This window comes from Zerene cesonia, chromosome 3 (genome assembly GCF_012273895.1).
Source record: "Zerene cesonia ecotype Mississippi chromosome 3, Zerene_cesonia_1.1, whole genome shotgun sequence".
In the NCBI taxonomy this organism is placed as follows: domain Eukaryota; kingdom Metazoa; phylum Arthropoda; class Insecta; order Lepidoptera; family Pieridae; genus Zerene; species Zerene cesonia.
In genome coordinates, this window is record NC_052104.1 from 8,823,208 (window position 1) to 8,841,292 (window position 18,085).

Below are 18,085 nucleotides of genomic sequence, written 5' to 3' on the forward strand. Positions count from 1 at the left end.
CCCGAGGTATTGTTACTCAGGCTTTCATCATTGGGGATATCATATATCCTATAATAAATAAACCTTTCTCGATAAAGGGACTATCAAAAAAATTTTTTTTTTCAGTTTATTTCAGCAGGTCATAAAAATAGGAAGTTCTAGCAACCAAACAAACAAACTCTTTAGCTTTATAATATTAGTATAGACATAATAAGCTACAATTACATTACAATTGCTTGCTACCTTGCTATACTTAATTACTTAGTAAGGCACTGTCATTAATTAAAAGTAGTACGTAGCACTTTGTATTACATTATTTCATAATCCAGAAAAACATTGCTTGCTCTATTCATTAGCATCAGAACAAATGGTTGGTAACATCTGAATTGTTAAGCGCAACCACAATATTTCCCCAGTGGGGATAGGCGCCGGGGCACTACGGAAAAAAAAGTAAAAATACTCTACTTAGTCAATAATAACAAATGCGCGCGCGCACCTTTTTTCCTATCATTTCCAATTCGAATACCGTCAACCACGGATGGTTCGAACCATCGATTCCATTTTCTATTCTTAATTTCGCGCGCCATTACGAAATAAAACTAAAACGTCAATGTCACTTTTACCGCGCAAACGTGATCGCCAAATTGTCCGTGATGTAATGTTGCTTTTATAAAAATTAATGTGATAATGAACTTGTAGCATTTTTGTGTTGTAAATATGGCAGTGAAATGGTATACAAGTGTTTTTGGTACTGTGATAATATTTTATATTTTTTTCAATGTTTTGCGAAGTTGTGACGGTTACAGCCCACGAGGTGAGTTTTTCATAATTTCAACAATAATTTTTGTGCGGAAATAAAAAAACAGATAGGTAATGTTTTCCCTAAAAATAATTCTTACCTATAGAAATTTTTTATGAGCGTGAAATTTTAATAATTCAAAATAACACAGATTTTCCAAATTCTGCTTTGCGTGAAAAGTTCTTCTCGCATAAAAATTGTATTATTTAATGTACTTAATCAAATAAATTTAAAACTTGCTCTTAAATATAGAGACACTTATAACCTTCTCCCGCAAAAACTCTTCAGCCCTAAGGATACCTGGAACTTTTGCCTGTTAATCAATGCAGTATTTATTTAAATACTCAAGCAACTATTTAAATAACAATACAAAAATAAATACATTATTAAATGAGAGCCTACGTCTTTTTCTATATCGGTTAAATGCGTCCTAATTTTCTTTTTTTACAAATGTCATGTTTTTATAAATACGAAAATACGACTGTTTAATAAATTACACCAGTTTATTTTTCAAATACGTTTTAACAATTATTTTTTTTGTAATTTCATGTTATTTAAAGAGATAGGCTACAGCTGCGATCCATCGATTTAAATCGATTATTTTGTTAAGCTGGACACAAATAATGGGGTTTCACCCTACACCTCTAGGCATAGACAATTATCCTAGACAATTGAATGAGTCAGTTCACTTTGATGTTTTAGAAAACAGTACTAACATTACTGGTTTTTGTTCGTTTTGGTGAATTTTTTCAATATATGTTAAAACCACGCAATGAAACCTTTTTTTTCATTTAAATAATATTATACAAGCATACTTCTGACTTGTTGATCCCTTAAAGAACGTAATGAAATTAAATGTTTTTCTGAAATTATAATAAAAAATATTAATTTTATTATTTCCCTGTGTACCGACATTTGGAAAAAGATTAATGATTTTTTTAAACGCGTGAAAATCATTGTATTGCATTCTTCTTCAAGCTGTTTAATTATATAAGCTACACATGTTTTTGTTATAATCTTGATTGGACAATAGCCATTAGAATTGTATAATATTGGCCTGATACCAAAGACTCTCTCTTCTTTCTTCCCATTTAAAATTTATTATAATACGATCACGGCTCTATTCTAATAAAGGATTATTTTAAATAACATTAAGTAGAAAATCTAAATAATTCGACAATATTTAAAGTGCCATAGATATATTTATGTTATTGTATTTCTAGTTATTAAATACGGGTAATACATATCGCCTGTGTCTTTTACCAATAAACGGATCAATATTTTATTTTATCTTCTAAATGATTACAACAATACATAAAATTACTATTGTTTAATATGCACTACTTAACATTTTAAAATACGATTATTAATAAATTCTCTGTGTGTAGTTATTTAATATAAATCTATCTCTATCTATCTCTTTATTATCGAAAGCCATATATTTTATTTTTATTTTTTTATTTTACACAGAATGATGTCAATTTTCCACAAAAAGCTTGACCGTATTTTTGCGTTAAATTATAATAAAAAAAACTAAACAAAGTTATCCTTTGCAAACTTTAATTATCATCAAACAAAAAACAACAGATACTTACTACTTACTTACCTACATAAAGTTATACCTCCAAAATTATCTATTTTATGAATAAGCTAGCTGACTAGACAAACGCTGTTCCGCCTTACTCTTATCATTTAGGGGTATGAAATATAGATTTCGGCCGATTCTTAGACCACACCACACATACATAAAATTTCATGAGAATCGATTCAGCCGTTACGGAGGAGTAGGGTAACTAATATTGTGAAACGAGAATTCTATATACTTCAAGTTCAAGATAACACTGTTAGCATAAATACCCGTTAACCATTCTAGCATTGTGTTATATTATCTGTGGCTATAATTATGCAACCTAGAAACAATAATTCATTAACAAATGTGTAATCAATAATAGTAAAAGCAGTGGTGGACCTCGGACTTCAAAATCGGTCGGGGTTCGAGACACCAACTAATAATAATAAATAAAATATAATAGTTAAAAAAAACTAAAAACACGCTTTAACAAAAATCATATTTTGCAAATTGAAAAATGGAATAATTTTATCAAATTAGTGTATTGTCATCGGTCCTCAATAAATCTACAAAGTTTGAACGAAATCTGGCCGTTTAAAGTGGGTCAAAATCGCGCCCAAAGAAGTCGGTTACAAACAAACATACAAACATACAGGTGAAGCTAATAAAAAGCGGGAAAAAACACAAAAACTCCAACCAATATAACACACATTAGCAGATATTAATTAAAGTTACAGTTTGTTATGAAACACCCAGCTGAACCAAGAAACACAATTATAAAAATCGTTCCGGCAATTACAATAGCACGTGACATTACAATGGAAGTATTGATGAGTTTCTCGTTCCGTTTTATTCCGCTTGGCGCTTTAATTTCTCTAATTTAATAGATATTATACACAAGTATATATAAAACTCAATGGTGACTGACTGACTGACATAGTGATCTATCAACGCACAGCCCAAACCACTGGACGGATCGGGATGAAATTTACGTAGGACGTAGGCATCCTTTTTCTTGATAAATTTTACTCCCAAGGGGATTAAATTGGCGATGAAAGTTTGTACTTTGAAAATTTATTAGGACCTCGCAGGCGAAGCTGCGGGCAACAGCTAGTATGGAATAGATACAAAACTCAATTAATTTGAACGTATACGCAGTTGGGTATCGATATCTCAGAAGAAAGAATTTAAGGTTGCGTGTTTTCATTTTTTTTTTAATTAATAATAATCCTATTATCTATGTGAGAAATGGCGAATGTTTTAACCATTTATCTAAATCATAATATAACCTAAATAATAGTAAAACGAAGTCAGGTATTTATGCCGTAAATATCTGAAAGCGAGACTAATTTAATTTCCTCGAGTTATGTTAATCACTAACTGAACTCTTATTCGCATAAAGATAAATCCTAACTCATTACATAATAGTTGTATAAAAAACGAAATAACGCATACAATTAGATCATACTATAATGTGAAATGAATGTTTGAATAATACGATTAATTGTTTAATCGTATTATTCAAACATTACGTAGAAGCCTACTAACTCCTTACTTTCATTGATGACTGTGTATATAACAGTAGGAGTAAATAAAATTGATGTTTAATGTAGAAAAATTATTATAATTGTTTCCTTATTTGTCCTACTTTTACACTGTACTACCATTACACAATTTTATATGGGAATGTATTTAGATGGATACTGATTCGTATAGGCTAGTTTTTAATATATACTTATAATTATTGTATCTGTTTATCATTTAAACAATTATTTGCATTCAATTAATCACTGATTAGCAATAAAATAAAATATTCAGTGCCGTTAACCAGAGGCAAGCGGACGGCACCATTCCTCGACCGGCAGGTCTGCACTCAGTTTTCAGATATTTATCGAGTTTCTAAGATAGTGACGATTGTTAAATCGAATTAGATGCACTTTCACGTGTTGACAGTCGTTGCGGAAGTTATCGCGTGGGCTCTGTTGCAACGGGAAATTGATTGTATGTGAGATTTTGATTTTTATAGTATGTAGAATATATGTATTGGGTTATTTTTTGTTATTTAATGCTTATCGAACTTTTTGAATACATATAATGGTTTTTCGTTGTAATAAATGAAAGTAATTTGGCGAAGAAAACAATTTGTATCTCAGGAGATGATTACCTACGACTATTTTACAAATCAAATGAAGGTCATCTTAAATTGAATGTTTCTTCTGAATTCGACAAAAGCTAGCCTGGTGCTTAATGATCCCCACCGCCCATGAACATATGCACAGGATAAGGAAACGATCGAAAAGTTAAGGATAAGGAAGGGAATAAAGTATTAGACTAGGAAGTGTAAGGAAAAGGATACGGGCCTCCGGCTCCACTCGTCCAACGAACCACAATAGCATTATAGCATGCTACTGCTATATATGATATTTCAGGTGCGGGTTAGCTCGGCAGAATTCGCAATGCAAATCGATAAGATTAGCTATGCCTGCGTAATTATTAGAAAACAATTTTATAACAAGCGATCAAATCACGGAAATATATCGATTTTATTACTGGGTAATTCTAGATGGCGGTTTCTCAGCTTTCACTATCAAGGGTCACGGGTTCGATGCCTGGCTGGTGATGGACATTGCAACCAGGCGGGAAATTAGCTTATACAGCTTCTGTATTCAATTAGATTATTCATTTATCATTCGCAATTGTATGTAACAATGTGAGATAATTGATTGTGTCCATTGTCATGTGTTTATCCGATTATGAAGGAGCTTTGGTGTATACCGTAAAAACTTAATTGATTTTAGTATGAGGTGACGTTAGATTCGCGACAATAATGTAAGAGTGGATATAATAAGGACATATTACGACGATCAAATTGATTCTGCGGTAAATGATGCCCTTAAATATCCTTATTAAATTAAAATTCCGATCTTTTGCTCTGAGTAGTAATTTTCAAGTTTCTGAAAGGAACATTTGACATCATAATGTTTTGTACATCCAAAACATGAAAATCTGGGAAACATTAAAGTAATCAAATAAGCACTTTAAACACGCAAGTATATACTCTTATTTCTTTCCTAACTACAACAAAGCCAGTTAATAAAAGAGATATGACAAATTGAATTCAAAGTAGAAATCTTCGGACTTGTTTTTATACTACTTTATAAAGTAGCTTTTATATAATTAGAATTAATACTAACATTATCACATTTTAAGCATTCCATTATAGTCTAGGAGGTGGAGGTCTCACAAGTAATTCTTATACAATCCACCATGGATTACATCACTCTAGCCATAGCGTTGCGTCATACAAAATTCTTGCATCAAGCAATCGGGATAATGAATGGAATGTAATGGAAATAATAAGTGCATTATGGTGAAAGATTTGACGATTACGCAAAGATGGTACACGAAATGATGATGGTGATTTGACAAGAATTCACGATTGATTGTACAGAGAGATTTTTGTACATTATAATAACTTCTTCATTTACTTTGTAAGATTAAATTTGATGTTATTGAAGTGGTTTTCCGTACTAAATTTAATGTAATGGTAAAGTTGTTTATTATTGAATTAAATGGATCTGAAGGATTATGAAACTTTTCATTAATGTTTCGAGAACAATCTAGCAAATGGTAATAACGTAATGAATAAATATATGATAGGGATAAAATGATGAATTTAATGTAATTTTTAAACTTTTGGTACTATAATTGGAACTGTTAGTATAAAAAAAGGATAAAAATATGCATATATCACGCAGTACCTACACGAGGACAAACTCACAGCCAAAAGCAAGTATTAAATCTAAATCTATGCCTAATCCTGTAAATTTCACTTAGCCTTAGAACGAATTATGACATGCGTCAGCGCATTACATATCCATTAATATAACGTACAAATGAGCGCACGCGCCGCGGAAAGCACATTAAAAACGAATTATGACAAGTGAATGACTTACAAATGGTGATTGGAGACCTTCTCGTTCAGTTCGCTCGCTCCTTTTACTTTCTGCCTTAATGTTAGGAAAAACGGCGCTAGGTCTGAACTCTGACCGAAGCGTGCTACAATGTTCCATAGAAGTTTACGTTTTCTCAGTTTATGGCAAACGCGCTGCGCCCCGCGGATTCCCGTAGGAATGTCGGGATAAAAAGTTGCCTACATGTTATTCCGGTTGTCCAGCTGTCTTCGTACCAAATTTCATTGCAATCGATCCAGTAGTTTTTGCGTAAAAGAGCAACAAACACACACATCCTTACAAACTTTCGCATTCATAATATTAGCAGGATTACTAGGATGAGCTTAGTCATCGTTGGTACAGCGGGCTTTTCAGCAATGTTGATTCAAATATCAAATTTAGGGTAGATATCTAGAGCTTTACTTGCGCATTATGAATAAATTACATTATATAAACGGTAATAAATATCGAAGAATCAAAAGTTCGACGACATGTGACATCTGCCCGCACCGCACTAAGCCAGCGGCCTTTATGGCCTGATCCTTCGTAGGAGAGAACTGCATTGGGAACATATATAGGCTGATGATTAATATGTATAATTATAATCTTATTCTATGCAAATTCTGTTAATGAATTAAAGTAAGTACACAGTCGACCCTTATATAACCATATAACAGAAGCAACCGGTATAATTAAATCAGGACCATATTGTTTTAAACAGCTAAAAAAAACAGAAAAGGAACGACATTTCTTCGCCAGCTCTCTACCTACGAATATCATCGACAATAAGATCAAAGATGACACGAATTATACGAGATGCAATCTCGACCAGAAGCTGGCGGCTAATTGCTCTCATTAAAGCGATACAATCGATACGGATATGAAAGTTCAATTTTATTACTTTTAAATTATCGCCAGTGGACAGTATGGATAACTATTAACCTCGAATTTTCAAATATGCAAGAACAGACATTATAAATGAAAGTATATTTTCATATCATTTTTATTGGTAAACGTAATGAGCATTCAAGATAAAATATGAAAGACATTAATGTTATTATATTTTAAGTTTTATCTTCTTTCAATCCTGTCCTACCGGATATAATCTAAGAAGTAATGTTTCCTTTAGGCATCATAATACAATATCCTCCTATAATTTTCACGTATAGATATAACTGGACAGTATTCGAAATTCCATGATAATTGAACGTTCCTTAATTAAGTAAAATGAAAAGTCCTCATTCTGTGTTCCCAAACGGGTACGACTAAGGGACTTCAAGAAGAGAGCTTATTACTGTTTAAAAGGCCGGCAACACACTCGCGATGTCCCTCGCATTGTGGGTGCATATGGGCGACGCTGATCACCATCAGGTGATAACTCTGCTCAATTGCTTCCTGCAATAAAAAAACAGACTCAGCATTATTTTAACGATTCGTGGTTAATGTTTAAAGCTAATATCAAAAAGTTTTGTTTTAGAATTTCTTTATTATGTAAACTTATAAATCTTCTTCATTATTTACATATGATTTACATTTTTCATAAATATGATTAACGTGGCTAATACATTTAGATAATTCTACCTATATGCTCTGAAGAGTAACTAACGATTTACTTTCCGATCTTTCAGGTAGAAGCGACCTTTCGAACTGTTGATAATTACTTGTAAAATTAAAGTGTTAAAATGAACAATTTTGAATTTGGGTTTATTAATTTTTGGGTCTATTTAACAAGTTTGAACCCGTTGTTTTGAAATTTGCCTTCATTTTATGGCTGTCTAAACTTTCCCATCGCGAGTCCTGCAAACCATAAATACCACTACGGATAAAAAATATCATTCATCCGCACAATGGACCAGAGAAAGTGAAATCATTAGGAACGGCTGATGCGATCTTGATGAGGTTTGTGACCGCAAGTCGCGGCGATGTGAGAACGTCCACGTTCAATGCACAAGGAAATAATTATATGCCATTAGTTTTTGTATGCGTTACACAACGACTCTGGCGGGCTTTATGTGTGCGGCAAGTGTGCGCTATGACAAAGTTAAAAGACGGAAGAAATGAATTCTCGTATCTAGTATCCATTTAAATATTGTTTTACCAAGATGCTGTAACGGTAAAGCTACATTAGTATAAATGTTTTGAAACCCACGATAGCTATTTCAACTGTTATGAACTCGGTAATGGATAAGGAAGTAACAGTGATAACTAACATTTAAATTTATATATCCCTCAGTTGTGTAGGATAGTCGTATAGATTTCAAGAATAATTAATAATTGTTACTTATTATTATTATTATCATATATTTCTTGTTAACATACGTATACAAATATAACTGCAATATATATTTTTATTGTTGGAATGTATATAATAGGTACTTGTCTAGAATCGATGAGAAATAATTTATACGTATACCACAGATAATATAAAACTATGCTGTAATATACGAAAGTGAAACAGGATAAACTTCAATCAAATTAACAATCAATCAATACTATATTGGTTATCGAGCATCTCAATTTAGTTGCCATGATATGACGAATTGATAGCAATCCATGTGAAATTAAATTTTGCATTGAGATACAGCACTATCTACGCTCGATCTAGATTATCAATTAGTGCTTGAATAAAAAATCTGAAATAGAAGCTGGTGACTTTGCAACCATCCGAACAACATATCGGATCTAAGAACGGGAGTGCGTTATTATTACATTTAATTTACACAAAGCCATAACACACAACAGCAACCTAATTTAGATTTTACGTTATTTACTTTTCTTTTTAAATTGTCGTGTCTGTGTTTATGTTTTTTCTTATTTCCTGTACAATGTTCAGTGTTTTGTCTTTTTTGTTAATGAATAAGTGTATGTCAATGCCTCTGTCTATGTCTAATTTATTATGTTTTTATTCAAACATGATCCGTTTGAAAAAAACCCTTTTCCAAAGGGTAAATCGCTACCCTTTGGATATCGACTCTATTGGGGGTTATTACTACGACTATTTTTTCTTTGTCCATCTGTCTGTCCATCCAGGTAAGCAGGCTGTATTTTTATTACAGCTGTAGAGAAATCGACATTATCAACGTTTGGTACGGTCACAAAGTGGTTTGGTGACCAATTTTTTGCTGTAATCTTTACATTATTCGAATGGACACTAAGTAACATGACACAACTCGTACTTGACCGATTTTCCATTATTTAAGTTTCTTCCATACAAAATCATATTCATCCGTTCCTCGTTGTCGTATCTCAAAATTAAAACGTTTGTTCACCGCCCGCTGGCCTGCTGAATTTAATTCCTCAAATAAACCATAACAATAGTTTCGCAAATCGATATGGCCTTAATAATGGTCAATAAAATTATATAACCACGACCGGAGTGGTCGCCATAACGTTCAGTGTGGTCAGAAATGTCTGCTGATGTAATCTATGCGGTTAGGTTCAAGCATTTTATGGGAACGAATATTTAGAGTTACGATTCTTGTGTAATCGAGATACGAGGAGTATTCTTGCATTTATTAAAACATACAATGTTACGTGTATGTACTTCATTAAGTCTGACGATTTTTCTTTATTCACTTTCAGCTTTCCGTAAGCGGATTCGCCCGCGTGTCAAAAAAGCAACCTATTCTTTGTTGATCCTTTCTCATATTTTAAGCTATCTTAGTAATAAATTTATCCAAGTCGATTCAGTTTAAGTGTGAAGAATTAGATCGATGAGCTAGGATCACTGCCGAATATTATAAGTTTCTTTGTGTATCTATACTAATATTATAGAGAGGAAGCTTTTATAATTCTGTATGTTTGTAACGATTTCATGCAAAATCCACTGGGTGGATTTCAAAACTTCTTTCACCATTAGAAAGCTACTTCACTGAATGACTGGTATATACCACGGGCAAAGCCGGAGAGAACAGCTGTGAATGTTGGTTGGAGTGTGATGATTAAGTTCCTAGTTAAATAATTTATTTATCCTACTAATATTATAAATGCGAAAGTTTGTAAGGATGTGTGTGTGTTTGTTGATCGTTCACGCAAAAACTTCTGTACCGATTGTAAGGAAATTTGGTACGTAGATAGCTGAACAACTAGAATAACATATAGGCAACTTTTTATTCCGATATTCCTACGGGATACGGATTTACGCGAGTGAAACCGCGGGGCGCAGCTAGTTTACAATATGTAAGATATCCGTTAAAACATTTTTATTAACAACATAGCTTCTTCTTCTCTTTGTTAATGGCTTCACCCAACGGAGGAATTGCGCAATAACATAGCTTAGCATAAGTCAGTTAACTGACACATTAACTTCAATATTTCGTATTAACTTGCAGAATAAAAAACTAACGATTACGTCAAATAACAAAAATACTAATTGAGTGGTCAAATGGCGGCTCCGGTAAGCAATGGCGTCACGTAATATTTTTTGCGGCGAAGAAAGTTAGCCTATCGTAATTCACATAAATGACAAAAAAATCACAAGAGTGTTTTCTACTTCGTTGAAACTTTGATATCGATTAATATTATTCTGATGTCGAATGAACTGGAACCGAGATCTATTTAACCTTAAATACTTATTCAGGGATTCTACCATTATGAATGATTTTTCATTAAATAAATGTTTTTTTTTTTGTTTTTTTTTTTTTATAAAATCCACAATTTAAAAACCTTTTGTTATGAACTTGTCTGTTATATCCATTTGAAAATCAGTTTAATTCCGTACTAAAACATAAAGAAACAATATATGACGATAGATCACTTGTCGCAGTCAAATACAACTTGTATGTGGTCTAGAAATCTAACCTTAAAACATAGTTTTTCTTTCCTGTGTTTCCCATATATCAAATTTGACAGAAGAAATACGTTATCTTATAAACATTTAATCCATTTTCAGTAGCCGATAGCTTATATAAAAAAAAAGACAGTCAAATTGCGTAGCGATTACCATCGTCTTTGGTAACATCGTTTAAAAACGTCAGTAATCTAAAGTATTATTCTAAACACTGCGTTGATTTTTGTTTGTGTTCATCTACCTCAATTATTTTTGGCCGATTTTTATCGTTCTCCCATTAGATTGCCATATCTTTACTGAATAACATATATTACATTTAATTTATTTATATCCCAGTTATATTTGGTAATACCAGCAGAAGTGATAATGTAATTGAGTTTTAATTTCCAGTACCATAGACTTCCAGTGCGGTGATATGTCTTCAATTGTTACTTGTAATGCAACGTGCACATACCATTACCATATTCACAGACATACATTATTCAAATAGGCTATTACTTAATACATTTGTCCTCTTTGTGTTTGACCTTTAACAAAAGCTAGGTTTTGTCTCTGATTTTCACTTAATCTATAGAATTGTCTTTGATTTGACAAGAGGTGTGATTTTATCCCCATAAAGTATTCTATAGTCTTATTTGTTAAAGAAATAATATTTTATATATAATGAATTTATTTTTAATTTAGTATTTTCTTATAGGTTTTTAAAAATAGTTAAAAAAATCTTAATTCCTATATTTATTTTTTAATATTTAATATGTGAATGAATTCGAAAATCAAATCAATTTTAATAAAAATCGAATACTAATTACTACGATCAATTAACTGCTAGTAAAACTATGTAGAAACTTATAAACATTTTTATCTTTACCCAAAAAACTATCTTTGTTTTATTGAAGGCTCTTCACATTTATTATTATAGCACTTCAATACGCCAATCTATTGCATAAAAATTGAACAGTCGCCAAGCAAAATGCAAATATTTGCAGAAAAGTGAAACCGGTGCGCCGTAACAGTCATATTTACTAAGGGCGTGTTGAATATCAATTATATGATAAATGTTCCTTGACAAATTGCGCAATCGGTTACATAAATCAGGGAAAGGAGTAAGGAATGTACACTGTACAGTATTGTTACTTGAGGTAAATAGAACTGTTAAGCGAGATTTATGTGATGAAGGAAATACTATCGTGATTTATAGACGGAAAAAGATGCTGAGTATATAACAAATAAGTGTCTTTTCATATTCAAATCTTCACGTAAATAACTTAGAAACATGACTATAAAGTGTACTATTTGATGTATTGTAAAATTTTAAATATCTGACGATTCATACGTCAAAAGTTCCTACTGATTCTTGCTAGTAGTTATATTATAAATGCGAAAATGTGTTTGATTGTTTTTCTTTCAAGTCGCAACGGGATATTAGGGAGGGTAGAGAGTGACATGTGTCACTTTTGCATTTGTAACGATGTATGTGTGTTAGTAAGTCACATATGAACGGCATTACACGGGTACCCTGCGAGTACCACGGAACCTTGGACTCCAGCTGGTAGATGAACAAATGCATTAGTTATTTATTATATATGAAAACTTTTTAAATACTATTATAAATATAATTTCAAGATTCAATCCACTCCAAAATATACTCCCAACGACACTTCGTTTACCCTCCTAATTGCGTTAAAAAACGTATGTATAAAGCGTAAGAAACGTCGCGCGTCGCCTACTATAAAGAAAACTGTCGGAAAAGCACGTGGAAATGATTATAATACGGGAAATACATCAGATAGCTATCATCAGCGAGCGTGACGTCGCGTGAACAGTGTTGCCATATCTATTTCCTAATAGCCTGTTTGCATATGCAAAGATAGGGAAAGTGAATGACGTGTGCGGATGTTACTTGGTTCCTAGCGAACAGCTGATAGCGCTACACAATCTAGACTTGTTGTTACCGAGTACGTACTTAATAATAATAACTTTTATAATAATATTTTTTTTTTAATAATTACTTTTACAATAAACTAGATTTCCGTCAGCGTCCTCCAAAGTTAAAGGGAATTCTCATTACAATGAGATAACAAGCCTATGCCTATGCCTATGTTACTCTCTAGCCCGCCAACCGTCTTCGCACAGAAAATCATATCCCAAAATCGCTCCGTTTCCATGGGAAGGAAGGACAAACTAACCAAGATACTTTGGCATTATAATATAGCTACCCGGTAAAGCTTGTTGTATTTAATTTATTTAATAATACATGGTATACATATAATCCTTCCTGTTGAATTGCTCTATCTATTAAAAAAAAAACATCAAAATCTGTTGCGTAATTTTAAACATCTAAGTAACAGGCACATAGACGGCGTGATAGTGGCGTAGTGAAGTATAAACAGAGCTGATATTACAATTTTAAAGTAGAAAATATTCGAAATATCATACAAGCGTGTTTATCAAATTTATATTCTTATCATAATTTCAGAATGTGGCGTACCACTTCGTAGGCACACGAGGCAACCTCGCGAAAGATCTGCGGGTCAATTAAGAATCATCAAGGGAAGGGAGTCCAAGAGAGGAGCTTGGCCTTGGCAGGTAGTTGTCAATATTTTTACACTTTATGGGCTAAAATAATTATTGCTTCCCTGGAATTTAATCAATGTTTAATAGTTATCGACTTTTCTACTCTACTTCCCTTGAAAAACCTATCCTTTGTTTTTATTTAAATTTTAGCTTAAATTTTGTATATATAAGTTATAAACGAAGCACCCACATTTGGATATTTGTCGCCGTAAAAGATTGTAAGATCGCTAGAGAACTCGCGATATTGTAATCCGAGAATCTGTGATTTTTTAACATTTGTTTACAATTTAACACATTATTATTCATTACACTACAATGTTTACACATCGCAGTTGTGTATTATGCTAAGAGTTTACTTTTCCCAAACTTCAGTCAGGTAAGCAAGTTGACAAATTCTACTTCTGAGCATTTTTTTAATAAATCGAACCTAACAAAACCATCACATTGAACGTCCATTTCACAAAAGATCAGTTTCACATCGATATATCATAATTTAAAAAAGAATGCATTTAATTGTTAGCCCTATGTCTATCACGCTTTGTAGACACATTACAATCTAACTATGATGTTTAAAATTTTACGGTGACATATCCATCGATTAAATACGTTACAAAAATACATATAAATATGATGTTCCAGGTATCCCTCCAGCTGCTCCACCCTAACTACGGTCTGATCGGTCACTGGTGCGGCGGAGTCCTCATACATCCCATGTGGTTATTGACCACCGCTCACTGCATTCACAAGTAACTATAATTTCACAATCTGTAATTGAATTTTTGTTAATGGTACTGTAGAAATAGTATTATATTTCTAGAGCATTAAAGCAATAGCATTTTTGGCAGATAAAATAACAAAACATTTATAATTTGACAATTATCTGAATTGAAGCGAAAATATAATTACCCCAATATGTAAAGCACATAATAGATGGTATATTCGTGTTCCTGCTTCATATCTATTTAAAGTTATGCTTATGATTTTAATAAATGTATGTATCCAAGAAAACAGTAAACAATTGCTACACCCGCTTAAAGTGACCTCTTCCACAGTATTAAGATCCACTTCTTTAAGACTAAATATCATTCCAGCGAGTTATTCAATCTGCCGGTGCCAGCGCTGTGGACAGCAGTGCTCGGCGAGTGGGACCGAGCTGAGCAGCGCGGCGCCTACCTCCCTGTTGAGAGGATCGTGCTTCATCACCGCTTTCATAACTACCAGCATGATATTGGTGAGTCTTGGTTTTTGTTTTAAATGTATTGTCCTATTCCTTAGTGGGTAAAGTGTCTTTTTGTTGTATTGCTAGTCCTTATACAAGTTCTTATATAGTCCTCGTTGATTTTTAAGAAATTAGCTGTTAAAAATATTAACACAATTTGCAAAAGAGGATCTACTTATCATGTTTCATTTTGGTCATTTCAGCATTAATGAAGCTAACAAGACCAGCCGATGTGAGCCCGGGGAGCCGAATACGCACTATCTGCCTTCCACCCTTTGAACCCATAGTTACCAACCACAACACCGAACGAAGCACACACTACACTAAGCCAGAAAAACGAAAACCTAAACCTAGACCCAACCCCGATACGGCGAACAAATATCTAGAAAAACTTAACAATTTAACAAAAAACGTGTTCTCAGCGTTTTCTAAAAAACATAAAAACATGAAATACAATGTCAGAGTGGCAAACGAACAGACAGAGAGGAAGACAGATGAAAAGAGAAGCGATGATAACAGAGATATCATTTATGACAGTGCCACATTAGATAGCGTGATAAAACTAATTAAAACAAAAATAGATGATAGGGAACCAAATTATAGAAATGGTAAAAATGATGAAAGCTATGAAAATTTAGATGAAATGGTAACTAGTGATAAAAGTATAGATAGGAGTGATAAAAAATTAATGTTCGGTGAAGAAATAGATCCGTTTATAGACGATAACAATGGTATAGATGAAAAGGACGAGTGTTATACAACAGGGTGGGGGAGGGAGCAAACAAATGGGACACTAACTGATGTGCTGTTGGAGGCTGAGGTTCCGATACTGCCCTTAACTCTGTGTAGAGATAAATATTCACTCACTTTGCCGCTCAATGAAGGACATCTTTGCGCAGGCAGCACGGATGGTACTACAGGAGCGTGTGTGGTAAGTTGAAAATTCTAAATTATTAGAAATTTTTGATAAATACATCGTAAATATAGATAAAAAATGTGAAGTCCCGTGTCCCCTTTTGGAGTATGGGGATACAGATGATGTACATCTGTTTCACTGATCGATTTCCTTTACGGACAAGTAGGTGTTGAACCTTCTGTGTCCTGCCAGACCGAGACATTTTTTTTGTGCGTTCCCACCGGGAATTGAACAGGACCCCTCGGTTCTACGCTCTCGCGTTAACCACTGTACCAAGGAGGCGGTCAAATATAGATAGCATACTATATTTCTGCAGGTACTGTAAAATAGTCAATACTAGAATCTTAATGACAATTCATACGTCGCTTTTTAATCGAAATTTAACACAGAGACAAAGTTCATTTTTACTTACATTAACCAAATACTTATTTTTTACCATGTAGATCATAAATAGATGTTACATTGTGGTATATAACGAAGTTAGTAAATACAAAATGTAATAAGGCACTTTAAAATAGCAAATATTTATTTGTTTTTAAGGATGATTTTTATCATATATCAATTAGCACTAAATATTATTTCTTAACAATAGTAAATATCCTCAATAATAGCATAACAAAGGCCTTTTTTACATTTCAATAATTCTTGAAAGTACTAAATACAAATGAAACGCAGTACCTTCCATTCCTAATACAATTTGTGTAGCAATTGAATATGACCCCTAATTGATTCCCAAATATCAAAGAGACTTTCTACAGTCGGAATGCTTAGATGAATCTTATCTCAAATCGGTTGCTTGTTCGCGACTGGCTTATGTCGATAGCTTGTGTTTCAATCATTTGATCGCGACTGTTGATAATGATAAATGAATTTTTTTAATCGCCTGTTCAATTTCAATATTTAAACTAATTGCTGACTTTTGTTGTATCGAACAGTTAAACTCTAATGTGACTTATTTTTGAAGCGCTTAAAATAGTCATGGTACCACCAGTCTTATATAGTCTTATATCTCCTATAGTTTCCTTCTTATTGGAAATTGTACCAATTGTAACTTTAGAACGGCTGAACAAATTTTAATGATTTTTGATTTTGTGGATTACTCATCGACTTTTTTATGTATACTGCGCTTGGATTAGATGAACAGTTATTTGAAAAACATTTGTTATTGGAATTAAATATAGAATGTGCTGGTCGGTAAGGCTACATGCTTTCTAATGGAAAAATTTTAAAAATTATAAAATTGATAATGTTTTTCAGTTGTTTCATTATGAATTAAACACAAACCATTCCACTTTATAATATTATTTACATAATTATAATTATATGTTAATACATAGCTACGTTTAAAATGACCATTCATAACATTCCTTAACATGTAAAAGTATACAACAATGTAAAAGTTTAAAGTATGAAATTGAGTTTGAGTTGATCTGTTGAAGGGCGACAGCGGAGGGCCGCTGCAGTGCCGCACCGGCGGCGGCGGGCGCTGGGAGCTCCGGGGGCTCACGTCCTTCGGCTCGGGCTGCGCGCGGCGAGGCGTGCCCGACGTGTACACCAACGTGGCGCATTACGTGTCCTGGATCTATGCTCATATATATGCGAGCTAGACTAGCAAATAACAACTACAACTATTTCACGGCATACTACATGGTTTCAAAATAATGCCACGTGAAAGATCTATGGATAACATGAAATGTTAATAATATTTAGCAGGATAAAAATATGTATTATTTAGCTGGATTTGGTACGTTGTAAAGACAAGAAAATATCAGTACAATTGCCTTAGTATGAACTAGCAGTTGTAGATATGATTGCAAATTTGATAATTGAAAATTGTGTTAAATTTAAAAAATAAAATGAACCCGGAGGCTCGTTTCCTTTTCCTCACCCGTCCCAGTCCATTCCTTCTTTCCAGTCGTTAATCCATTCCTTTTCCCTTATCCCAAAAAAGCGGGCAGCGCATTCGCAGAGGCCCAACCTTTGCGAATGTTCATGGGCGGTGGTGATCGCTTACCATCAGGCGAACCACCAGCTCAGTTGCCCGCTATGACATAAAAAAAAAATAAAAAAAAAATAAAAAAACAAAAAAATAAAATAAAATGAACCTTATACAGTATAAAATAAATGCGCTTCCTTCTCTCATATAGTTAGATCTTTAATGCTACACAACAGGCTTTGATGTGGATTTTTTAATAGTTAGAATGATTAGAGGAAGTTTTATTTCAACCGTGCGAAGGGGCGATTCGCTAATGATGTTATATGATGAAGAGATTCATATGTAACTGC

General features: G+C 33.1%; 1 protein-coding gene across 1 annotated transcript; it reads left to right on the forward strand.

Moving 5' to 3' along the window:
- Nucleotides 1-459: 459 nt before the first annotated feature.
- Nucleotides 460-17,483, forward strand: LOC119836030 (plasma kallikrein-like). Its single transcript, XM_038361202.1, has 6 exons — nt 460-793; nt 13,567-13,676; nt 14,304-14,410; nt 14,756-14,895; nt 15,087-15,814; nt 17,239-17,483. The coding sequence occupies exons 1-6, from the start codon at nt 697-699 to the stop codon at nt 17,404-17,406; spliced, it is 1,350 nt and encodes a 449-aa protein (XP_038217130.1). The 5' UTR covers nt 460-696; the 3' UTR covers nt 17,407-17,483.
- The last annotated feature ends 602 nt before the right edge of the window (nt 17,484-18,085 follow it).

What these genes read in the sequence shown, in the direction of transcription:
- LOC119836030 (XM_038361202.1), top strand. Translation starts at nt 697, where the DNA reads ATGGCAGTGAAATGGTATACAAGTGTTTTTGGTACTGTGATAATATTT. An exon ending in GAGGAGCTTGGCCTTGGCAG is followed by an intron (nt 13,677 to 14,303) that starts GTAGTTGTCAAT and finishes ATGATGTTCCAG; the next exon opens with GTATCCCTCCAGCTGCTCCA. An exon ending in TAACTACCAGCATGATATTG is followed by an intron (nt 14,896 to 15,086) that starts GTGAGTCTTGGT and finishes TGGTCATTTCAG; the next exon opens with CATTAATGAAGCTAACAAGA.